At 48.3% G+C, this 26319-nt stretch overlaps 1 protein-coding gene across 3 annotated transcripts in view; it reads left to right on the top strand.

The window, feature by feature from the left end:
* EARS2 (glutamyl-tRNA synthetase 2, mitochondrial) overlaps window positions 1-26319 on the top strand; it is a 291133-nt gene that overhangs the window by 113717 nt on the left and 151097 nt on the right. For all 3 annotated transcript variants that reach the window (XM_069647400.1, XM_069647403.1, XM_069647402.1), the window contains exons 3-4: window positions 23976-24165; window positions 25243-25715. In XM_069647400.1, coding sequence (XP_069503501.1) covers window positions 23976-24165; window positions 25243-25715 — 663 coding nt within the window. The remainder of the gene's footprint in view (window positions 1-23975; window positions 24166-25242; window positions 25716-26319) is intronic.

The raw sequence follows: 26319 nt of genomic DNA, 5'->3' as shown, positions 1-26319 counted from the left end.
CTAGCGTGTGGTGTGACAGGTGTCAACGGTGCACAGGCCCGTCCCCCCGCACAGATGACACAGGCTGGGAGGCACGCTGGCTACTGTGTTACCGTCCTTGACTCCAGAGGTGAAACAGACCAGCAGGTTCAACACAGCCGTTGAGTCAGAGAAAGTTGATAGCAAACTGTGTTGAGCCCAAGGTTGCAAGTGACATTATATGTGAACAAAGAACTTGGGTTTTGAACTTTTGAGAAAAGCAGGAGAAGGGCCAGCTGCAGAGTGGTCAGGCGCCGAAGAGTGTTCATTTGCAGGACTCTGGCTGGCCCCTTTGTTTTGTGATGAAACTGCAAATTCCAGAAGGCCCCAGTAGGGGGTGGTGTGAGGGTCAGAGTGGTCCTACACAGGTCACATAAAATCCTTTGTACAATGGAAAGTCTCTGACCCATCAATGAGAGAAAAGGTTAGTGAAGGAAAACGCCCTTGCTTCCTGAGAAAATACTGAACGCGAGCGTGAACCCAACAGAGGGATGCCAGAGAAAAGCTACAGGAAGGGAAACCCTGCTTTCCAAAAAAAGGTTGCGAATTAAGACAAGTGTGAACCCGACAGAGGGATGCCAAGAAAAAGATAGGGAGATGGGAACCACTCTTTCTGAAAATATGAAGTAAAACATGTACTATGTTTCGAAACTCATGAACTGTGTTAACGATGGCTATTTGAACCCGACGGAGGGAAGCCCAGGGGAAAAACTAAGAAAGTAAATCCCGAATGTGATGAAACAAAGTGAACTTTGCCATTGGCAAATGTGAATCCGGTTGAGGGATGTCTGCGAATCGGGGTGAGATCCGATACACTGAGAAGATTGTGGTAAGAGTGAAAGGCCGTAGTGAACGCGACAGAGGGAGGCCCAAGTTGCAAGAAGGATCTTAGCCAGACGGAGGGAGTTACAAGGGGTGAAGAGCAATCGCCCATGGTGCAAGGTCACTGAAGGAACTTTTGTTGGTTTGTTATTTTGTTCCAGCAGGCCTTCTAAGGCAAAAGACTTTAGCACAATTGACTTGGTCCTTATATCGTTGAATGGAATGGTGAACCTCATGCTGGAGAGGCCCAGGAGTGTGCTGTGCTTAGAATTCCCGCCTTGTCCCCCTGCTTAAAACGTGGGGAACATAGACCCCAACTACACCATCCTGGCTTATCATTTTGTGAACACTTCATCCGAGGGGATTGGGTCCTCCGACGTATTCCATATGTATGACATGTAATCACCACAGCTGTGCTGCTTCGGAAACTTTTTTCGGCGTCTGCGTCCTGCGTCGATGCGCCGTCGTCGAGGACCTCGTCCAACGTCATCCGATGTGATAAGTAGGATGCACGACGCCCGTAGCCTAAGTTCCGTTTTTTCTGCGAACGTGTTGCTTCGTGAATCTCGGTTAATGCCTCGACTCTTTGGAGTTCTGTTCTTCTCAGTTCTTCGAACCTGTTCGTTTTTGTGAAAATCCTTCGTGTGAAGATGTCTTCTACTTCGTCTTCGACCCCGCGTCCAGGCTTCAAGAAGTGCGGGGAGTGTGGGTCCAAGATGTCGGTGACGGACTCGCACGACGCCTGCCTCTAGGAGGCCCACGACACGGATGACTATCGACTGCCAGTCGCTCGCGTCCAAAGCCTTACGCGAACGTAAGAAGTTGTCGGTAGGTTGGGTGTCCAAGCCCCGGAAGTCAAAGTCTGCGGGGCTTTCGACGGATGATTCGAGAGTTGACTCCCCGCGTCATCGTCGGAAGTCTCGTGGGTCTCCTTCTAGGAGTCGGTCTCGCCACTCCTCCGCCTCTTCGAGGCATTCTCGGAAGCGCCGACAGCGGTCGTCTTCCAGGTCCTCTTCGGAGGACTCTGCCCGGCACGTCGCTTACCCCACCAGCCGTGCGACGCCGGAGGAATGGGCTTCCTTCGGGAAGAAAATGCTGGCGATTCTCGAGTCGCAGGGTACTAAGCCGTCCGCGCCCCCGAGTGGGGTCGGTCGAGAGACACCGCTCGCAAGAGTGGTCGGCACGAGTCACGGGAGAGGTCCCGTTCGGACAAGGAGACTCGTTCTCGGCGTACCCGTTCCAGGTCCCGGTCCTCGACGCGTTCGAGACAGTGTGCACCTGTGAGGTCTTCGAGGAAGACATCGACGTCTGAGGCGTCGACAGGCTTTCTCGAGGCTCCAGCTCCGAGGAAGTCGTCGAAGCCGTCGATGCTCAGGTCGTCGAAGGACACGCTCGGGGCTCCGGCTTCGAGGGCTGTGTCGATGCCGCCGATGTTGGCGGCGCTGCATCTGACGTCGACGCCGATTTCCTCGACGCCAATCCTCTCGGCGCCAATGCCTGTTCTCTTGACGCCGGCGCCGATTCGCTCGACGCCATCGACGCCTTTCGTGTCGGAGGTACCCCGTGGCACGGGGGAACCCCCTAGGAAGGCTCTGGTTAAGAGCAAGCACTCTCGGGTGCCTTCTTTTCGCCACCTGGAATATATTTCAGAGGCGGATGAGGATTCTGATGGCCTGGTTCCTAGTCAGGTTCCAGATGAAATTGTCTCGGGCCATAGTCGGTTTGACGATTTGAGGCAGTCACTGCATGATGCCAGTGGACTGGACACCTCTCCGGAGGTGGAGTTTTGTAGGCCTGAGCCTGGCTCTCATGCCGATTCCTCGTACTGGCGCTTTATGGCTAGGGTCTCCGAGTACTTGGGATGGTCTGCTCCCCAGGGGAGTTTGTGCAGGATGATCTCACGGACATCCTTGATGTTGGTCCCCCAACTGACCCGGTACTGCCGTTCCATATGGCTTTACAGAGAAGGGTGGCGGCGGCTTGGACTGCTCCGGAGAGTCTCCCGGAGGTGGGCAGATCCTTGTTGCGAAAATACCATCCAGCCAGTAGCGACCCCTGCTACTTGACCAGGCACCCCACTCCGGAGATTGTGGTGGTGCAGGCGGCCACGGCCCAGGCAAAGCAGGCGTTGTACCCTACCATCCCTCCTGATAGGGACGACAAACGTTTTGATGGCTGGGCGAATAAAGTGTTTTCTTCGGGTGGTATGGCGCTTCAGGCGGCCAACTCCATTTGTGCCTTGTCTCGTTTCACACACACTCTGTGGAACTGTGTTGCGTTAGCGGCTGAACATATTCCCGAAGGGGACGAACGGGATGGTTTCCTTGCTATGGTCCAGGATGGTAAGGATGCCATGTGTGAGTCCGTTCAGTCGGGTTTGGACTTAGCTGAATGCGTCAGTAGCTCCATGGCGGCGAGCACCGTGATACGCAGGTTTGCGTGGTTGCGGAAGTCAGGGTTTGCTCCTGATGTGCAGTCCCGGCTCCTCAATATGCCCTTTGATGGTGAACACCTTTTTGGCAGCAAGGCTGACGAGAGCCTTGAGAGGTTGCAGACCTCAAAAGCTGCAGCGAAGTCGTTGGGCGCTGCAGTTCGCCAACCTCTGCCTTTTCGTCCTAAGGGACAGCAGTGGAGGGGTGGTTCCTTTCGCTATTACTCGTCCTTCAGTAAAGCGAGAGGAGCTGGCAGTCAAAGAGGCCAACGCAGGGGTACCAGAGGTGGACGACAGGGTACCCGTGGTGCCAAGGCCGCTCGGGCAGTTGCCTCTTTGCCCTCAGGTAACGCCGCAGCCGCTCCCACTCAGTCATGAGGCCATGGTTCGCCGGTTGGGGGAAGGCTGGCGCAGCATCTTGTAGAGTGGCAAGCCATTACTTCAATGTGTGGGTTCTGGAGATCATAACCCACGGCTACTGTCTTCCCTTTCGGCACAGGCCTCGCGACAATCCACCGGGGAACCTCTCTTTGCAGAGTCCGGATCCGCTCCTTGCGCAGGAAATTCAAGCCCTGCTGGAGAAAGGCGCCATAGAACTGGTGCCTGTAGCGGAGAGGAACAAGGGATGGTATTCCCCTTATTTTTTGATTTCGAAGAAAGACTGGGGTTTGAGACCCGTCATGGACTTGCGCGGTTTGAACAAACTCCTCAGGAAGGACAAGTTCAAGATGGTTACTCTCTCTCAAGTCCTCCAGGCCCTTCAGCTTCAGGACTGGTTGGTGTCACTCGACCTCAAGGATGCTTACTTCCATGTGCCGATCCATCCCAAGCACAAGAAGTACCTGAGGTTCGCGGTTGGCGACTCGCATTTTCAGTTTCGGGTCCTGCCGTTCGGATTGACCCCCGCCCCGAAGGTTTTTCACCAAGCTCATGGTGGTGGTGGCAGCGCATCTCAGGCAAGGGGGGGATTCACGTCTACCCCTACCTGGACGATTGGTTGATCAGGGGGAGCTCTCCCGAGCAAGTCCTGGATCATCTGTCCCTCACCTGCCACTCCCTTCACATGCTGGGCTTCTCCCTCAATTTAAAGAAGTCCCATTTGACGCCAACACAGCGGCTCCAGTACATCGGAGCAGTGCTCGACACTTCCCTGGGGCAGTGTTTTCCTCCCCAGGTGAGGGCTCTTCACATTCAGCAGATGGTGCACAAGTTTCAGCATGCCCAGACGTTCCCAGCGTTCGAGTTCTTGAGGTTGCTCGGCCTCATGGCATCCTGCATTCTTCTGGTGCCAGAGGCTCGCCTGCGGATGAGATCTTTACAGTGGGCACTCAAGACGCAATGGTCGCAGTCCTCCGGCAGGATGTCGGACCCGGTTCAGGTGCCGCCCTCGGTCGCCCGGGACCTTCTGTGGTGGGCCGTCGAAGGCAACTTGATGAAGGGGGCTCCATTTTGGCTTCCCTGGCCGGAGGTGATGATCGTGACGGATGCATCCCTCAAGGGATGGGGAGCTCATGCCAACGGGCTGACAGTCAGCGGTCGTTGGTCTCCGTCGGCGTCCAGACTCCATATCAATCTGTTGGAGCTGAGGGCCGTCAGGCTAGCCCTGAAGGCTTTTCTGCCGACTGTGCGAGGAAAGAGTGTCCTGATCCTGACGGACAACACAGTGGCCATGCACTACCTCAACAAAAAGGGGGGGGCAGGGTCACTTCCTCTGTGCAGGGAGGCGATGCAGCTCGAGTTCTGGCCATCCAGCAGGAAGTTTCGATCTCGGCAGTTCATCTGGCCGGAGACGAAAATGTGACGGCGGACGCTCTGAGCAGGCAGAGCGCTATCTCTCACGAGTGGGAGTTGGTTCAGGAGATTCTCCTGGAGATCTTCGCCCTTTGGGGGACCCCTCAAGTGGATCTCTTCGCCTCCAGTGTCAACCGGAAGTGCGAAAAGGTTTTGCTCGCGGGAATTTCCTCCAAAAGGAGCCTTAGGAGACGCGTTCATGGTGGAGTGGTCATTCCTGCTGCTGTACGCGTTTCCTCCAGTCCCCGTCATCCCGCAAGTGCTGCGGAGGTTACGGAAGTTCGGGTCCCGGATGTTCCTCATTGCTCCGGCGTGGGCTCGGAGGACGTGGTACCCGGACCTTCTCAACTTGTCCATCTGCCCTCCACGTCGTCTTCCCTACCGAGACGATCTGCTCTCATGGGAGGGGGGGTCAGGTTCTCCATCCAGAGGTCAGATCCCTCAACCTTCACGCTTGGCTTCTGAAAGGTTGAGGTATAAGGAGTGGGACCTCCCTGAAGATGTGATGGAGGTGTTGCTTTCGGCCCGAAGGCCAGCAACAAAGTCTCTGTACCGTTGGCGTAAGTTCTGCGACTGGTGCAGAGTTCAGAATGTGGATCCTTTTGCATGCGACATCCCCATGGTTCTGTCCTTTTTACTTTCTTTGGCCCACAGGGGCTTGCAAGTGGGTACCATTAAAGGTTACCTGGCAGCGCTGTCCATCTTTAAGCGCTCGTCTGAAGAGTGTTCTTACTTTAAAATCCCTTCAATTTCACAGTTTCTGAAAGGGCTCACTAATGTGTTCCCTCCGTCACCTTTCCTGGTGCCCGGTTGGGATTTAAAACTTGTTCTTAAGTTTCTTATGGGTGCTCCGTTTGAGCCTTTACATTCTTTCCCTTTGAGGCTGTTAACTCTGAAAACTGTGTTTTTAGTTGCGGTTACTTCCGCTCGCAGAGTGAGTGAATTACAGGCACTTTCAGTTAAGCCACCCTTCACTGTATTTCACAAGGACAGGGTTGTCCTTAGAGTTTGTCCTTCTTTTCTTCCGAAGGTAGTGACGGAATTTAATTTGGCCCAGAAGGTTGTTCTTCTGGCATTCTATCCTCCTCCGCATCCTGGTAAGGAAGAGGAGAGGCTCCATAGGCTTGATCCTAGGAGAGCCTTAAGCTTTTGTTTGACGCATGTCCCGGGTCCGAGTGGACGATCAACTCTTTATTGGTTACGGTGTAAAGCGTTTGGGGCAAGCTGTGACGAAACAGACTTTGTCTCGCTGGATTATTTTGGCCATCTCGCAGTGTTACTGCTTGGCGGGTAAGGACCCACCGGCTGGCTTGCAGGCCCATTCTACCAGGGGTATGGCTGCATCTACTGCCTTGCAGAGGGGTGTTTCTATTCGCAACATCTGTGATGCAGCCACCTGGGCTTCAGTACATACATTTGTACGTCACTATTCCCTCGATTCCATCCGAGGACAGGATCTGGCCTTTGGCAAGGTGGTCCTTTGCTCTGCTATTTGATTGGCTATTCTAAATTTTGATTCTAAATTCTTTCCCTCCTCCTTGCTCTGGTACTGCTTTGGGAGTCCGTCATAGATATGGAATACGTCGGAGGACCCAATCCCCTCGAAGAACAAGTTACTTTCTTACCTGGTAACGTTCTTTCGATGGGATGGTCCGACGACGTATTCCATATCGCTCCCGCCCTGCCTTCCCCGCTGCAGAATTCCTTTTGCGATTGCAGCTTACGTTCCACAAGGCTTTGTGTCTGACTGGTAGTTGACTAATGTCACACGTTCTGGGGGAAAAAAAACTACAACTGAGGCTACGGGCGTCGTGCATCCTACTTATCACATCGGATGACGTCGGACGTCGGAGGAGGTCCACGACGACGGTTTATCAACGCAGGACGCAGACGCCGAAAAAAGTTTCCGAAGCAGCACAGCTGTGGTGATTACATGTCATAGATATGGAATACATCATCGGACCATCCCATCGAAAGAACGTTACCAGGTAAGAAAGTAACTTGTTCTTCATTTCTGGTGAACATTATCCCACACTTTTTTTTTGTAACTTAGTAGTAAGGATTTTGACAATAGGTTTTTTACTATAGGCCCTTTTTATTTTACAAGACCCCACTAGGACTGCCTTATTATTTGATGGTCATCGCTTACTCCCATCTTAGCTGTAGGTTTAGATTAGGCATTTTTCTCCCCCATTTATAAAGTTTAATAAACACCCTTGAACTGCTATCACTTGTCTGTCTTTACTTTTGGCACCATGAGTTACTTACAATACCTGAAATGCTTTAGTTGTATGTATTGGTGTGAGGGACAGATATCCTTGTGTATTAAAGTGTTTTCCTTTAGTCTTAGTTTCATAGGCAAGGACCTTGCGTTAGGTTAGAGAAAGCAAAGCGCTTATCGCACCTTTTTAAGTTAATAAAATGGCTTCTTGTGAAAAACCTTCATCAAGTTGTCCGATTCACATTTCTAACCCCTCGCACCAGCAACAGAGATTCCCCTCCAACCCCCACCCACCCCCGGTGAGTGTGTGGATTGGGACCAGACAGTCCCAGACCCCACAACCGGCTAAGAACACTTAGTGCTGCTTTTGCCTGGGAAAGTGAAGTCTTTGTCTGGGAAAGGGCTTTCTTCATATGGAATTTCCTGACCTAAGAATGCAGGACAAAGGACAGGGTGAAAAAGGTATGGTTCAGCCATTTGGAATATATGGTGCTCGAAATGGCATTATGCTGTAAAATGCTTAAGTGCAGGCATGGAAATCAAAAAAACAGGTAGAAAAATATCTGCCAACAGCCCTTTTTGGACCCTCCATCTAAGTAACAAAAATGTTATTGAAAGAAAAAGGAAAAGGAATGCAAAGTAACGCTGCACACTTATCTTTAAGATGTGTGCAGCCTAAAAACAAGGAATTTCATAAAGGGACTTTTTAGGGACTGAAAAGTGCCCACCCACCCCCTCTCCCCCCACCAAAAAAGATAACCTAAGCAAGGTAAGTAAAACGAAAAAGGCTTTACTTACCTTCACATGTCAGGACAGTAATCGAGCAATAGGTAAATGTTGAGAGGTTCCATAGTTGTCGATTTAGAGAAATCTGCAAAATGAAAATCTTTCTTAACAATTTCTAATAAGGTTTTTTTTGCCTTGAATAGAAAAGGTACTAAACCCAACATCCTGGCGAATACGTGGTATACAGCCAAACTTGTACTTTGGTTACGATTTCATCTCCATTTTCTTGCATGTTTCCTGAGAGTACACTAGCAATTCAATTCGGAGGTACCCATTATAAACTGGCTAATCTAGAGGCGAGGAGTGCTTTTTGTTTTCCAAATGAAGGCAGATTTCAATTCTTCCAAAATAATTCTGCACTCATTAAATTAGTTCTACGTTCTCAACTAAAGTTAAACCATTTCCTGATTGGTTTAACAGCATTAAGTGTTTCTTTCTTGAGAAAATAAAATGGATCTAAGATTAATCATTCAAGGCGATGTTGACTCTTGTTAGAAAGATTTTCTTTTTGTTGCTTTCTCCTGTAGACCTCTACTTTCCCTCCATAGTTTCCTCTGGAAACCCATTCTTTTTGCTCTGTTTTGATCCTATCCTGACCTTTGAAAACCTCCAGTTCCACTTCCCTTGTCTTCTGCCCATTTGTTATGGGGAAACTGATCAGTCCTTCAGACTATCAGTACTGGGAACATTTGTTTGCCTTTTGTATTCTTATAGGTTTACAATTGCACACAACACCTTACAGGGCAGTGCAATAAGGATACTTTTGTATCACCGTAGCTTTTTACACATAGGGCTTTTGTCAAATTTATATGTGCTTAAAGACGAGCTGGTGGCAGCAGTTATATTTTTACTGTTTTCGCTTTATTTTTGGTGTGTTTTTACCAGGTATGGCTACTAAACATGGTGTGTGCCCTAAAATGGCCGTGCCACAGGATTTCTGCTTGTTCTTTGGCCATATTGTAGTTTGGCCTTCTTCCTGCCCTCTCAGGTCAGGAAAGTCCTTATAAGGTCATGCACTTGCCCGGGAAAGCTGCTGCTTTTGGGGGCTGGTGAGCCTTTGTGTGTGAGGCCCAGTAGGGGGCTGGGACAGTCTAGTCCCAGTCCACATCACTGGTGCCAGAAGGTCGGCTATTGGAACAGATGTGGGCAACTGCTGGCTGTTCGGTGCAGATCCTTACAATTGGCTGGCTTTCTTCTAGCTCGGTTTTTGGATAAGAGGAGGACTTCTGCAGCTATTCTTCAGATCTGTGTTGGAGCCAAGAATGCCTTGAAGAGCAGTCAGTTTATGATACGAAACCTCTGCTGAAGTGACCCAGCATCCCCTCCAGTGTCCGCCTGGTGAAGCTCTGCTCCTCTGCCTGATTTCCGAAGTCCCTCTGCAGCAGTTCAGCCCTTGGGCTAGTGGAACCAGCCCTCCAAATAAGGGGCATACTGGGCCTTTTTACACAACAAAATCCTCTAAATATGCCGCTATTAAGTGTTCTCTTAAGCAGGCAACACACATCAGTTTCTCATGAAGTTCCTATTTGGTCCTGTAGATGGATATGTTAAACAGATGGAAGCCAGAAATGGATGGGAGTTCAGAAAGTGCAACACCACGGCCAAGTTACCTACTCTGGTTGGTGGCTTCAGAGAATGGGGCAGGTAGTATGTGCACTGCATTATGGTCAATGTCACAAGTGATCTTTTAAAAGGTAGGAAGTTGCAGCAGGAAGCACGGTTAGAATTCCCCCCCCCCCCCCGGCTCCCAAAATCCCTGCCCACAGGACTAATTGCATCAGCAGTGTTTTGACAATGTCCCCCAAAACAAGTCAAGATCCTTTACCACCTTTCTACCTGGGCATCTGTCCCTGTGGGGTAGGCAGGCGATGCCAGAGAGAAAGCACGCCATCCTGCAGCTCCTGTGAGCGGAAGAAGTTATGTAGACCGCTTCTCTGTGGCTACAAAACCAAAGTCCCTTAGTGCTGCTATCAAAAAAGGCTTGGTAGAAATTGCACTTCTCACAGCTGCCAAGAAAGCCATGAGCCCCTGGGAATTGGCATTCCACTGTGTGAAGACCAAGTCCACCTCTTTGGTATGTCCTTCGAAATTCCTATTACAGGACCATGGTGTGTTCCTGCAAGGCCTCACACAATCCTACTGCTGCCAAAAACCCTTGTGCCAAGAACAGGATAATTGGTGTGTGATAAGTCCAGAGGTACAAAGCAACCAAAAGGTCTACAGATGGGGGTGGGAAAAGATGGAAAAGAATTGCTTAGATTTTTTTTTTGGTATGGCAGAATAGATCTGTAGCTCTATCCAGAGCTTTTGTATCTGAAACGGAAGAAGATGCATCTGAAAAGGGCCTTGCTGCTCCAAAAAGCAGCCACTTGTTGATAGCAGTTGGTGCACTAGGTTTAATCTCTTCAGCATGTTTCTTTCGATGAAGTGGAACTTGAAAGCGGTTTAGAAATTTGGAGGATGTGGCTATTCAAGACTCCTTTTCTCTGGGGTCGGTTTGTTTTTGCTGCTGAGTTTGTTTTTAAAACTCCTTTCTGCTGCAAAATGTGCTGCAACATCCATGCAGTCCCATGTGATGAATCTCTGTATTCAGTCACTTCTCGTCAGGGGGTTGAGGGGGGGGGGGGGGAGTTTCCCTGTGGCGCTAGGGAAGTGAATCTGCTACGCAATACCCTCCCTACGAGTAGCAGCAAGCAGGACCTCACCGGGAGATTTCTCCACTCAGACCAACTGCCCACCCCTGTGGGGACAAGAACTCCTGTTCCAACTCCCGACCAACCCACCTATAACATGTCATTATTAACACCTAGCAGGAGAAAACATGAAGAACAAGCTCAGATTTGTTATTGGCCTTTAGAACCCTGGAGTAAATCTGAAAAGGGATACCTATACACTACTGAGACCGAGAAAACCTGATGAGTAATGCTGAGTGCGAGCAGGACAGAGAAAAGGGACTTTGATAGCCTGCCAGGGAAGTCTCACTGCCACGTCCTAAGTCTGAGAGGAGGAGACCTGAGAGAGAGAGAGAAGCCTGGGAAATCCAAATCCTCAGAGCAGAGCTGAAGGAAGTGGTGATGCATGGCTTCAGGTGCACAGAGGAAGCTGGCGTGCGAGGCCCGGTATCTACGCTCAGGAGAACCTGAGACCACTTATCTGAAGGTACTGTGTAGTGTGCCGAACGAAGACGAGACGACCAGCCCAACTGGACATCTACTGAAGAAGGCCCTGTGCAGACTGCAAGCCGGTGACAAGATGCCTGAAGCAGAAACGTATTATAGTGAGCGTTGCACTGGCGCTGCAAACCTGTTCGACAGGGCTTTTGCTCAGATCTTGAAGCCGGACTGCCAATGGAGGTGTCTAGAAGTTGATGTGGATCAGGGACACCAACCCAACACCCCCCCAGCTTTCAGACGGGGGTCAGTGCTGAGTCGGCTTCCAACGCCACAGGACGGTACTTCCCTGATTTTCGTGATGTCAGAGGAGTGCAAGCACTGTCAGGGAAGGCCTTGGAGAATCCAAATGGTACAAGTAGGCTGCGCAGGACGAACGGTCACTTGAGAAGTGCAGGATGAAGGAAAAGAACACAACCAACAGGGATGCCACTGGATTTACAGGCAGGCAGACGGGGCAGGCAGGAAAGGGCCTAGAAACACTTGTACAGGAGCGTTATAAATTACTTATATCATACTCCAGGCAGAAAGGCAGGCTGACAAGGCAGGCAGGAGAGGGGAATCCACGGCTGCTGGGCAGAAAAGAAAACCGGCTGAGGAGAGAGCTGGCCAGAAGGGGCCTGGGGAGGGAAGGAGGAGGCCCAAGAGGAAAAAGAGGGTCCAGACTAGCAGGAAAGCAAAGAGAGAGCAAGGAATACTGGGCAAGGCAAGAACAAGATGCACAGGGAGCGTAAACGAACTGGGTACGGCCTAGCCAGGAACCGCATTGAGATGCGATGAACTAACTGGCTTGGTTCCGGATATAGCACAATGGGGTGAAAAGGTGGCTTAGCGGGCAAACGCAAGCTTCCGCGTAGCCATATGACTGCGCATGCAGGGAACGGCGGAAATGGCTGTCCACGCAAATGCGCAGTACCGAAACGATGGCGCCCTGATGAACGGAATCCTGCTCGTAGCTATTGCGGGAAAAACGCCATCTGGAATAGATGTGCTGGAACGGGACCCCGTGAGCCTCTGGCCTTCGATCAGAACGGCCGGTAAGTGGCATGAAAAAAGGTAATGAGGAGAGCGGGAGACCCAGGTGGGGAACCAAAAATAACGAGTAGAACATTCATACTCCTCCCAGTAAGGATCAAGTATGGGAAGTACCTCATGAGTGACAATCATTACTGGAACACTACTACTCGTTGCAGTAACTACCAAGTGTTGCAAAGGAGTGAGAATCGTTACTGTACACGCATACTTGTCCCAGTAACTTTCAAGTATTGAAAAGGAGAATTACTGGAACCCTCATACTTGTCCCAATAACTGCTGTAAGGAAGGCAAGGTATCCATAGTAAGACAGGCACAAGTAAGCACAGTTCAAGGGTGTTTATTGAACATTAACAAGGGTGTGATAAATGCCTATCTAATCCTACGAGCATCGAATAATAATAATAATGCAGACCTAGTTGAATGGAGTCAAAATAAAAGAGCCTATACTAAAATAAACTAAATACAAATAGTGTGGTGGGGTAGTGTTCATTAAAAGGAAAGAAGTGTTCACAAAAATTATATGTCGGGATGTTCAGGACATTGGCCTCCCTTCCCTGCGTTTTCAGCACGGGACAATGAGGTTCAATCGAGAATAGCACACTCTCGGGCTTCTTCGGCAGGAGGACACAGTTCCATTAGCAACATCAGGGCCTACTGTGCCCAGGTCTCTTCAGTTATCAGTCTCTTGATTCAGAGGGCCTGATGTAGCAAAACAAACAGAAAGTTCCGTTCCTCTTACAAGTACTCCAGTCAGGTGATTCACTCTTCACCCTGGATCCCCCTCTTCCGGGCTTAGATCCCCTTCTCCAATGTTCAGAGAATATCCTTTCTTGGGTGACTCAAGGTTTACCCTGGATCCCCCTCAGCTGGACTCAGATCCTTCCTGTTACACAATTAGTCTCCCTCAGCCGCGCTCGAACCAATTTCAGTTTGTATTAGCTGTCAAAGACTTTCGAAGGTGCACAGGTTTAGCTTTGACCCATAGCAGGAGCACTTCAACTCTGCAATTTACATGTGCCACCTCTCATTTGGACACCTAACAAAGACCTTTGAATGAGCACCCATGTGGTGCCGGACTACTCTTTATATGGTATCTATCTTGGCTTCAAAGGTTCAGTCACTCCTTGGATGTTCAGTTATATCCACGTTTCTCATCACATACGCTGCACACACTGTTCTCTTCTGATTTCTTCTTACAATGTTTCAACTTGCAACCTCGGTTCTACCACAGACCGGTCTGCTATCTGTCTCCCCAACTCACCGGCTGTGCTGACGTTACTGGCTCTGCTTTGTTGTAGGAGCCAAGGACAGTACCATGGCAGCAATCGCTCCTCCTTGCCTTGACTATAGACGCGGGAGAGCCCTGGGTACCTACGGCACACAATGCACGTTTCTTCAGCTTTAATTCCATGTCTTATGTTTCTTCTTCTCGAGGGCTCATGAAAGTAGCGTTTATTTTTGTCTCCGGCAAGGTCAAGGGCACTTCCCTCATTGCAACCCACTCTGGTCTAGGTGCCTTTCTCCTCTTATTAAACTGCCATCTTGGAACTGCTGCTTCCTCATGTGTTTTTCCTTGCTCAGAGTGTGCTTTCGTTCTCTGCATTTTATCCATGTGGGGAAGTAATTGCCTGACCATTGTAGCGGGATATGTCGGGTATACAGCTCGGGTGTTAGTCCGTTTTCCCTCAGTGAGTCATCCGTGAGACAGTGTTTGTGTCAGAAAAGGAGGGGCAGTGGTTGAGTCCCTACGTATCCTACCTGGCAGGCCCACGTAAAGGTGTTAAAGGAAAGGGGATAACGCGTCTTGCTGTCCGGGGAATGGAAATAGGACACTGAAGACCCCCCATCTAGGTGATCCTCCCGCACTGGTCCACCCCCAGGAACTGGATCCAAAAGTGATGGCCGTGTCCTGGCCACCTGGATGACGATCTCTGGGGGCTAGTGGGTGAGGCACCTTCAGGTTTCTCACACACTGCCAAGTGTTGCAAAGGAGTGCAAATCATTACTGATTCATTACTGGAACTCTCATACTCTTTCCAGTGACTACCAAGTGTTGGAAAAGAGAAAAACATTATTGGAACAGTCCTACATATCCAAGCCAGGGAAAATATTCGACATAGAGTAGAGAAAAAGTCTCAAGTTTAATGAACAAGGAAAGAACGGAATTGCCCCTAGGAAGAGGGAAACAGAAATGGCAAAGGTCACAAGAGAAGAGTAAAACAGGGGGGGGAATCCATTTGTAAAATACACTGAAAAGTTGAAAAGCCCAATATCTGAACTATACGCCTTGATGAAATTAGTTACCAAGAGTCTACCTACGAATACGTTACTCAAGACAACTTGGTGAGAAGAAGCCCACAGGAGAGGGGATTAGTTCTCCTGTGCCTTAATTGTTTTGATCGTGGCAGGGACAGATCTTACTTTTGGACTCACTGACGAGCACCCTAGTTGGTTTCTGTTAAGTAGGGAAAACCCATAGTTTAGGGAAAGTCGGCAGTTTTCACTTTTCTATTAATAAAGCATATCTAAACATGGAAGATCAGTCCTTGTCCTTCATCTAATACGACAAACCTGTTAGCCTCCTAAAGGCTTTTTTATGATTTGGGTACATTGATGACTCTTCTATTGAGTCTTTGGGCACATTTTAGAGACCTTTGTTTAGGCTTTGCTAAATTAAAGATGCCTTTTGTAGGTGTTTGGTCAATTCCATGTTCCTGTTATGGGGAAAACGAAAAGCAAAGGAACATTGCTGAAATGTAAGCGAGAGGCGCTGAAAAATGGTGCTGCTTTTTGCAAAGGATATGATATGGCATTTGTAACGCACCTATACACAAGTATTTCAAGGCGCGACGAGGCAAGGAAGGGAGAAGCGAGGGAGGACGGAGACCACGATCTTACCAGGCCAAGTGACATTGAGATATGGTGCATATGATGCAATTGTATGGAAAAGATTACACCAGCAATGTATGGGTTATGTGGAAATAGAGCAGGAGGCAAGCCCAGAAACAAAAGGAATGGGTTTGTAATAAACTTAAATTGCTGCAACAGGAAATTCAGAATGCCCCTTGGTCATTGGCCTAACTTTTCAACGTGGGTAAGCAAGGAAAATGAAGTGCCTGTATTGCAGAAATATTTGCATCAGACAATATGCAAAGTATTAAGCAAGATATTCTGTTTGAAAAAGCTGTGTATTCAATTATGTCCTCTGTGTTGGTTTCAAGTGGCCTACGCTTCAACTCTGTCCAAAATTCATCCCACCTTTGGGAAATGTTCTTGAACAAATCTTTTAAAAACAAATGATAACGTGCACTAAGGAATAGGCTTTTTGAAGTGGTGGGTATAGATTGTTTGAGCTGAACAGATGTGTGGGTTTGTGGCCATCTTCAAACAGGTTTTAATGAGGAATCCATTAATTAGTGGTAGCATCTCAACCTTGTCCTTCAGCACATCCTGCCAGATAGTTGGAGGTATGTAAATCATAAACTCATTAAGTCCTATTGAAAGGTTCCATCCATCATTGTAGAATCCACTTGTGAAGGCTGGTTTAACTGTCCTGGAGCACTGAGGCCCCCAGTGGAAATACAGAACGTGTCAGTTCAATGCATTTTTCGTGTTGGGTTAAAGAAGCACAACTGGTATCGTTGATACAAAATGCAAAAGCTAAAATTATGTATGACTTTTGCATATGATGTAATAACATGAAATGTTTTAAGACACCCCTTCGATTAAACACCAAATGTCCACGATTTGTAATAATTGGGGAAATTAAAAAAATATATTAATATTTACACAATGAGCGAAAGTGCCACATAGCTATGCCGCATGTCTGCATATTGCTGTCGGGATTTAGAAGACCAAAACAAATTTGCTGTCTAAAGCATGAGGAGTGATTTTGCCCCTACTAACCTTTCTGACCACAAATCTGGAAATAAAAATCATCTAATGAAGATAGGAGTTGTATTTTCAATAGGATTATCTGACTTTTGGGTAAGTCAATAAAAGGGTTGGGCCAATCACGTGGTGCAACATAATTGACACAGCCTGAGAATTCTGAGAGACTTAAACAAAAAAAATCTAAAGTTTGAGCGCATTTCAAGGGAAGCTGACACTGGAAGGGGCTGCAGCGAAGAGGAACACCGTCCCCATTTGTTGAATGCTAAAACTAGATACCGCTTTAAGAATTGGGCCCTGTTCATGAGGGATTGGAACCAATTGAATCTAAGGCAATCATGACTTCAGGAAAATGACCAAAAAGGGACTTGCTGGATGAGACTCCCTGGGAACCCATGAGGGTTTATACTGGCTCCATGAAATGGAAGATTAACTCAAGGTGAGCATGACAACCCCCCCTTCCCCCAAATATAATTGATAAGTCCCCTGGAATTATCACCCTGATTAGAGATTGTGTGATGATTGTTACTAGATTACATCCTTTCCAAATGGAATAATCCTAATATTTTATTGTGAAATGCACCAGTGCTTCCAATTACATTGATGCCATTCTGTCGAATGCTTAATGAGACTTGATTGTGTGTATAAACCATGCCATGCCTGTACATAGCGAGGGTTTGAGGCAATATTATTCAGGGAAAAGAAAATAGGATATTGTGGTTTACAAAGTTAAGTTACATCCAGATTTTATTGTATTCAAGGTTGATAGTGATTGTATTTACCAAGTGATTGTTCTGTCCTCAGTACCCTGTACAATAGGCAATGTTTCCCTCCACTGACAGTGTAACATGAATATGTGATATTTAAAAAGTACTGTAAGCGCTATCTCAGATATAGTCTGCCATTGTTCGAAGTGCGCCCTTGCCATGGCCTGATGAGGATATGTTTGATAATGTGTATTCTGTGAAGGTCCTAGTTATTTAATAAGAAGTGGGAAATAAGAGCAAGTTTAATTGAGACATTTGAATCTCCCTTAGAACAGTCCAAATTGGATGCATGAGTAAACAGTAGGTGCCCGCTAAATTGAAAACATTACTTCTCTAACCCAAAACCTGTACAATCATAATGTAAGCTGTTGTAAGTACGTTTTAAACTGCACACACATTAGTGGCCCACATCAATGAACCTAGGAAATATGACTGCCCACAGTTCTCTCATTCTAGCATGTGCATATGTCATTGGGGAGAAAAGCTTAATTGTAAACTTCATATGTAATTTCGGAAAGGTTTTCAAATGAAATAAAATGATGTTGATATACTGACTGACAAACTGGATGTGTACCTAGAATGTTTAGTGCTATTCAGAACTTTGTTTCTGGTGCTTGTTAATCTGCTTAGAATCACATGCTGTGCATATAGTCCGACATCCAGTGGTAACCGCGGAGTATTGCATCTTGTCTTTCGGGGACCGAAAGGGGACGTCGGCATTGGCGTGTCTGTAACACTTTCCCTATCGTGACATGTAGTGTACCCAAAATCCCTCACGTCCCGAGGTCCCTCAGATTGTTTTTTTCCGCCCAGATATCTGGTCGCCCTATAGCGGAGCTCTTACAAAAGAGAGATTGTTCATCTTATACCGACTTGTCGGTTATTCCCCGTTAAGTCACTTCGGTCACAAGAACATCTCCGACGAAGACTGCAGGGGATTCTTCTACGTCGGCCGGACTTTCCACGTGGTCGGGCCCTCTGGCCGACCTTTACAGTAGGGAGAGTGGGGTCGGGGTGGCCATATTTTCGGTATGTCTTTCCTCTTTCCCCCTCTTTACCCTTTCGGTCTGGTCATCTCCCCCCTTTGCTATGAAAAGGACTCGGTTTTGCCCTAAGTGTAGAGTAAGATATCCTTGGAAGGACGAACACTGGATGTGCAACGCCAGTCTCCCCTTGGATCACGATGAAAAGTGGTGTGCGGCCTGCAAACTCCTTCGGCCTAAGACCCTTAAGGAGCGCCGTGTAAAGCGGTCGGCCGCGTACGGTATGTCGCGGGTGGAACCTCCTTCCCCCACCGCCACACCCGCTGAAAGTGACGGGGGCACTTCAGATGACCAAACATCTGTTGCGGATGTAATAGACCTCGAGGCAGACACTTCTAGGCCCGCCACGCCCGTCCCCGACCCTTTAAGGCCTGGTCTCGCTTCAGGGACAACACCCGGCGACAGGGGCGTACATGCGCATCTCACTAAGCACACAACCCTTACGCCTATTTCGACGTCCACGTCGAAAAAGGTGAAAGCGCCAGCAGGGCCGTCAAAAATGCCAGCTGTTTCCTCAGATCGTGCAGATCCAAAGCCTTCCCCGCATCCGCAGCAGCATCTTGCGACTGGGCAATCAAAAACAAGTAAGGGCGTTACTCCATAAGCTTCACACATTGAAGCACAGAAAGCCGATGCTATGACGGTCCCGATGGCCGTGGCAGGCCCAAAAATCACGACTATGCCTCTAGTCGAAAAACCACCTGCTAGGCCCCCTAACGCCCCAGAAGGCAATACACCTACCGACAGACCATCGGAACCATTATCTCAAGCCGATTCAGCGATTATTGAGGACAGCATTGAGAGAATTACTGCGGCGGTGGGACTTATTCCTGTTCTGCCGAAAATCATGGGGCAAGCCGCGGACAATTCTTTGGATACGCCATGAGGCCCCGATTCTCATGATACTTATGAGGACCGTCAAGAGCCTCTTTCCAACACTCTAAGAGACACTTTTCGGAGCGGTAGGGCGGAAGACGACGTTTTTCTACCTGTAGGCCCTCCAGGGTCCTCCAAATGGACTAGGGAGAAATTCAAAGGGTGTAGGGACCGTCTGGAGAGAATTATCATTTTTTTCGTATCATCCTTCACCAAAAAGGTCTTGTGGAGACCCTAACCTTCAGCATTATTATGAAGATCAGCCTTCTGTCACCATCCAGCAGAAAGACATTGTCCACATGGACACCTATAGGGATATTTACGATGAAGAGGAAGAAACCTCCTTTCTACAGAATTATGAAGAGGAACAGGCGGGTGCCACAGACAATTGGGAAGAAATCCAGCAAGAGGGAACGGACCCATGGACACTTCCCCATCAAGATCAGGACACTGATGTATTGTGTCTGGACTCCTCTCCGTCCACTCCGGCTTGTCAGGCTTTGCCTGTAGATGACCAGATGGCCTTCAACTCTATGTTAAAGAAGATTGCTGATCATTTTCAGATCTCTACTCAAGAGGCTGTGCCTGAGCAGGACTTTGTAGACAATATCCTTAAGGAGAAGCCTCCATCTAGCTAAGCCATTCCCCTCGTTAATTCCATCAAGAGAAGGTTGACTCCCTCCTTGGTATCACCAGCTCAAACCCGGGCAGTGAACCCAAGAGTGGAAAAATTGTTTCGGCTCTCTCCTTCCGACCCACAATACTTTAAAGGGCACGCCATCCCCGATTCTCTGGTAGTGACTTCCACCCGAAAAAGAGCAGGTGTACCCCTTGCCACTGGGGAGGCACCTCCGGACAGGGAATCTAAAAGGCTGTATGCCTTAGGCAAACGAGTCACCTCGGCTACTGCATACACTACGGGTATAGCAAATAATACCACGCTGTTGCGAAGTTATGCTGACGCTCAGTGGAACCTACTCCAGGAAGGCCTCCAGGAGGTCCTAGAACCCGCCAAGTCCAAGCTTCTCTCTATTGTAGCCGAGGGAAGGCAGGTGAACCAGAATGTGATAAAGAACACACTGGACACGACTGAAACAGCATGCAGGTCTCTGGCCCAAGGGACCCTATTTAAAAGACACGCTTGGCTGTGTACCTCAGGGTTTAAACCCGAAACGCAGGCCTCACTTATCAATAAGCCTATTGATGAAGCTAACCTCTTCGGAAAAGCAGTTGATGAGGCCTTAGAAACACCCAAAAAAGAGCATCAGACTCTTAAGTCTCTGCAACAGATCACACAAAAACCTTCCCCCCAGAGAGGTAATAATTCCTGGCGGTCCTTTCGAGGGCAGTCCCGTGCAAATCGGAGTAACTATGGCACAGGGAGTTTCAATACAGGACAAACTTCAGGAAGCCCTGCATACTACTCTTCAAGGGGGCAGCGACAAGGCAGAGTCTGTGGGGCGATTAACATCTTTCCTCATGGCATGGGAGGGGATAACATTAGACCAGTAGGTCATAAAGACGGTCGGTCCACGGGTACTGCGTGGAATTCGCCCGACATCCACAATTCAGACCACCACGCTCACGGCGCCTTTCACCGGAGCATCTGGAAATCCTGAATCAAGAAGTGGAAGCGCTGCTGGGAAAGGACGCCATAGAAGCTGTCCCTATTCTTCAGGTAAACAAGGGTATTTATTTATTCAGTGTACTTCGTTGTACCCATAAAGGACCTCATTATGCGCCCTGTTCTAGACCTGCGCCCAGCGAACAAGTTCATAAAACCTCAGAAGTTTTGCATGGTAACACTAAAGGAGGTGATCCCACTATTGAAACGGGGGGACTACATTGCAACATTGGACATGAAAGATGCATACTTCCATATTTCAATGTTGCCAGCGCACAGGAAATATCTAAGCTTCATGATAGAGGACAGGCATTACCAATTCAAGGTACTCCCCTTCGGCATCGTTTCGGCGCCAAGGGTGTTTACAAAGGTCCTGGCAGTGGCTGCAGCACACCTGCGCAGACTATCCGTCCCAGTTTACCCTTACCTCGACGACGGGCTCATAACAGGGGACTCGTACAACACATGTTTTTCGAACACCCAAAAACAGTAGATATTCTCTTCAGTCTGGGTTTCTCTATCAACGAGAAAAAATCCAGTCTAGTCCCCAGTCAAACAAAACAATTTCTGAGAGCTCTAATTCAGACAGAAGACGGCCTCGTCTTCCCCTCCATCGAGAGGGTTCAGAACATGCTTTTTCAGATCCCTCAATATGTAGCCAGTCGGGAGGTGACGGTGCGCAAAGCTATGCGTTTGCTAGGAATGATGGCATTGTGCATATATTTGGTTCCCCACGCGCGGCTGTGCATGCGTCCAATGCAAGAGTGGCTCAACAGCCAGTGGTGTCAGGCCAGCGGACATTGGGAAGATCTGGTAGTTGTCTCGCCAGCCCTTGTTCTTTCTCTTCAGTGGTGGTCAACAGAAAACCTCTTGATGGGGAAGACCTTCACCACCCCTGCAGTGGAAGCCACTCTCAAGACACTCATCTCTCACGGGGTGGGGGGCTCACCTGCTTCAGCAAACAGCACATGGAGTGTGGGCCCCTCAAGTAGCATCCAGCCATGTACATTTACCAGAGCTATTAGCGGTGTTCAAGGCATTAAAGGCCTTTCAGATGCAACTGTAAGGGAAGACAGTGCTGATTCGAACGGACAGCACTGCATCCATGTATTACCTGAACAAACAGGGGGGCACTCACTCTCCAGGGCTATCCAAGTTGTCCCAAAACATTTGGATATGGGCTCAGACACAAGATGTTCCTGTTGTCCCAACATGTTCCAGGGGAACTCAATCTTCTGGCAGACGTGCTCAGCAGAGATTTTCCGCTGCCCGAAGAATACGAATGGCGTCTGCACAAAGACATTGTGTCCAACGTTTTCGCAGAATGGGGCTTCGCAGAGATCGACCTGTATGCAACTCAGGAGAACACCCAATGCCTAGACTAAGCCTCCAGGTACCCCCAGAACCGTTCCGAGGGGGAACGGTCTCTGGATAACATGGTCAGGGAAATTTGTCTACGCTTTTCCCCCCTGACTCCCCTTCTCAACAAGATGGTGCACAAGATGCACCAGGATCCAGTTACCATGACACTGGTGGCCCCCATGTGGGCCCGCCAACCCTGGTTTGCTCATCTGATGGAAATGACCCTCTCCCCACCAGTGAAACTACCCTGCCCGTACAACATGCTGTCTCAGGACAGAGGGGAGACCCTACACCCATGCCCACAAACTCTGAACTTGGCAGTCTGGCTCCTGAGGTCATAGAGTTTGGACACCTGCAGCTCCCTCAGACGTGCATGGACATACTCAGGGAAGCTAGAAAACCAAACGCACGTTATTGTTATGCCAGCAAATGGAAACGTTTTGTCATCTGGTGTGATTCCAAGGGCATCAATCCCATCGATTGCTCACCCACACACATTGTGCTGTACCTTACCCACCTATTAGACACTGGGTTGGTCTTCAATTCCCTAAAGGTTCATCTGGCTGCACTCTCAGCCTACACCACATCACAACAAAAGGTGTTGTGGTGGAAAATACCGGTGATGAAGGCCTTTATGGAAGGGGTTAAGAGGATTTATCCTCCCGTTTCTCACCCAGCTCCTGGGTGGGACCTAAATGTGGTTTTGACCAGGCTCATGGGAGCTCCCTTTGAGCCTATGCATAAAGCAAGTCTAAAAGACCCGACTTATAAAACGGCCTTCCTAGTAGATATCACTTCTATTTGAAGGGTTAGCGAACTACTACAGGCTCTTTCTGTTCTAGACCCCTTTGTGACAGTCCACAGGGATAAGGTAGTTCTGCGCACTCACCCCAGATTTGCGCCTAAATTCATCTTCAAGTTCCATGTAAACTAATCGATTGAACTACCTACTTTTTTTCCAGAATCCCACTAGCATGGCCTAAAGAAGCCTACACACATTTGATGTGCGCAGGGCAGTCATGTTCTACCGGGAAAGAACTAAACCACTGAGGAAAACAAACCAATTTTTTGTTTCAGTGGCACCTAGTAGAGAAGGGAATCCTGTCTCTAAGTGGGCAATCTCAAGGTGGATTGTCAAATGCATCACACTATGTTACACTCTTCACTCTTGCCAAGAGAGAACTACCCTTCAAGCCTAGAGCACATTCTACTCAAGGCACTGGGGAATCCATAGCGTTCATTGCAAATGTTCCCCTTGAGTCCATTTGCAAAGTGGCAACCTGGAGTTCTGTACACACCTTTACAAAACACTATTGCCTAGACACTCATTCTAGTTCTGATTCTCAGGTGGGACAAGCAGTATTAAGACATCTTTTCTCTACTGTTCTTTCTCGCAACTCACCTCCAACTCCGGGGACTGCTCGCTAGTCTATGCACATCATGTGATTCTAAGCAGATTAACGAGCATCAGAAGACTTGCATTACTTACCGTAATAGCATTTCTGATGATTGTATCTGCTTAGATTCACATGCGCCCTCCCTACCTCCCCGCTCAGGGTGGAAGGAACATAGAAGTCTTACTACTTTCTCTCTCTATGTACTCACACACAATATCCTTGGGCTCCCTCATGGCAGAAAAAATACAATCGGAGGGACCTCGGTACGTGAGGGATTTTGGGTACACTACACGTCACGATAGGGATAGTGTTACAGACACGCCTATGCCGACGTCCCCTTTTGGTCCCGATAGACAAGATGCAATACTCGTCGGACTATATGCACAGCATGTGAATCTAAGCAGATACAATCATCAGAAATGCTATTACGGTAAGTAATGCATGTCATATAGAATTGGAACTGAGTGTTTGTGTGTGAGAAATAGAGATTCATTTTTGGAGACCAGCTGTCTTTGATTGTGTAACATTAAATTGATTTCCCCTGAATAAAGCCGGAGACCACCTTTGCTTTGATTGCACTTTTTAAGTTCTTCATGGAAATAAATTTGAGTTTTGAGCAAGCCACCTATTTATTTCCTAGAATTGTGGAGAGGGGCCATATGTGAGGGGGCATTATATTGGCAATGCCCATGTAGCGCAGAATTAATGTATAAATCAAAATATATCTCACACTGTCTTTAGGAGTCTCACCAGATGAAAGTCCTCGTCGGGGAGGCCCTGTTGGACCATACCAGCAATCCCACCGCCTTGAGCTGTACCAGAAAGCAGCTGATGCCCTCCTGGAGAGCGGCCATGCCTATCTCTGCTTCTGCACCCCCCAGCGGCTGGAACTGCTGAAACGGGAAGCACTACGACGTAGACAGACCCCACGGTATGAATGGAAAGGGAAAGGAGGTTGTAACCACCTTGGCAGGAAATTTGACAGAGTGTTTTTATTGTGTGTTGTCAGCCTCTAAAATAAAATGGCTTGTTGAAGAGCTAGCATTTTTAGTGTCCTAACGGGTTCAGTTGGGCATGACCGCTAAGGTGCTCTGATCCATTGTAGGATAATGTTAGTAACTTTGTATTCATTTTAAATAACCCAACCCGCACAATGCACACTCCTCAAGGCATAGGAGCAGTGGCTAACTCAGTGGTTGGGCTCAGTGCTAAAGATCCTTGCTCTTCTGTGTCACTGGTTCGAATCTCAGCCATGTCGGCATTGATTAACTACTTGACAGTTTGGTTGGGCAACGTTTGTGGCTACCCTCTCAACCTTTCTCTACTGCAACATGGTTGCTTTGTGCTTGCGACCTGGTCTGTCATGCCATTTTTTAGTTTGCCTATTTCCTCCTTCGTCATGTCTTTGCTTTGCTACACAGTTGCAGGGATCAAAATGAAGATTTGGTAATCTGGAGCTAAAAGCAGCTCCAAGACCAGGATCTTCAGCTGGGGAAGGAGGAGCTTGTACATTATATATTGCAAATCTAACTTCCACATAAGATGCAAAAATAACGATGTGTATGTTTATTCACGGACCCTTTTTTGCTTTTCAGTGTTATATAGATATATCCTAATGTTTATTTATAGATTGTCCCAAATGTACAGAGTTACGTCCACATACGTGTATTTGTTTAACATCAGTTGGCTTGGGGAGCCAAAAGTAGTTTCCTGTAGCTGTTGGTATCAAGCTAACCAGGCTCTTCTAAGCTTCAAGCAGGAGCTTAATAGCTCCAAGCTCCCCTCAATCTCGATCCCAGAGTTGCAATCTGTGTGCTATACTTGCTTTATTGTTTTATCTTGGATGTGGTCCACAAGATGACATTTGATCTCTTTAACTGCCATTGTGTCTTCTCTCTGCTTGGCTGTCATTAGACCTTTGAATTAACTTCCCACCATCGTCTTTCTGCACCCATGAGGATGCTACTACTATTACATGCTAACCTGCTGTTTTTGCTGTGTTACATAGGTATGACAACCGCTGCCGTCACCTGACTACTCAACAGGTGCAGGAAAAGCTGGACATGGGCTCTCCCCATGTCACACGGTTCAGGCTCGAAGAGTGTGTTGAGCCCTTCCAGGACCTTGTATGTGGCTGGACAAAGCATGATGTGGCTGTTGTTGAGGGTGACCCTGTTATTATAAAGGGAGATGGCTTCCCCACCTACCACCTGGCAAATGTGGTAGACGACCACACTATGGGCATTAGCCATGTCCTCCGTGGGGCAGAGTGGCTGGTTTCAACCTCTAAGCACCACCTCCTTTACAAGGCTTTTGGCTGGAAGCCACCTCAGTACGGCCACCTGCCGCTACTCCTCAACAAAGATGGCAGCAAACTTTCCAAACGTCAGGGGGACATTTTTCTGGAGCACTTTGCCCGAAGTGGATACTTGCCTGAAGCATTACTTGATATCATCACACACTCTGGCTCTGGATTTCCAGGTACTGGACCAAGAAGCACAGCAATGAAAAGGCATAGACCTCTGACTGGTGGTGCAATGCTGCGGAAATGGTTTGATCTTCGTGCTGTGTCACATCCTCTGGCACAGTAGTAATTCTGCATGCTGCAAGACTGGATGATGGTGTTGAATGCTGACTAACCCTGTACTCAATGTTACTAGTGCAGAGCTCTCAGATTTCTTATGGCCATGCATGCGAATTCCTTTGAATTCTGGGGTTTGTAGTGTTTATTTTCCATTTAAAGTTAAGGAACACTACAAGTCACAGAATTCAAAGGGAAAAAACATGACTTGGGAGGGGATTGAGGGGGGCTTCTTACGATTGGTCACAGGAAACCTGAGAGTTCTGCTAGTATGTACGGGTGCCAGCGCTCTGTAATAGTGATGTGGGTCATACCCCAGGCCCCACTGGTAGTATTATTTGTTGCAGGTGTCCATGATGGTGAAACAGGTTTTCATGCTCGGTGGCAGTGGTGATGTGTTCAGCCATTCCCAGGATCCAATGTTATGCTATGGGGGTCGGTGGAGGGGATCACTGCTTCAATAGTGTGCTTCAATCCCCTGGGCTTGGCGGTAAGGGGTCTGTG

Source organism: Ambystoma mexicanum, chromosome 2q (genome assembly GCF_040938575.1).
Source record: "Ambystoma mexicanum isolate Mex_15411 chromosome 2q, UKY_AmexF1_1, whole genome shotgun sequence".
Lineage (NCBI taxonomy): Eukaryota > Metazoa > Chordata > Amphibia > Caudata > Ambystomatidae > Ambystoma > Ambystoma mexicanum.
Note: the sequence above shows the minus strand (reverse complement) of the source record. Positions and strands in the feature narration are given on the sequence as shown.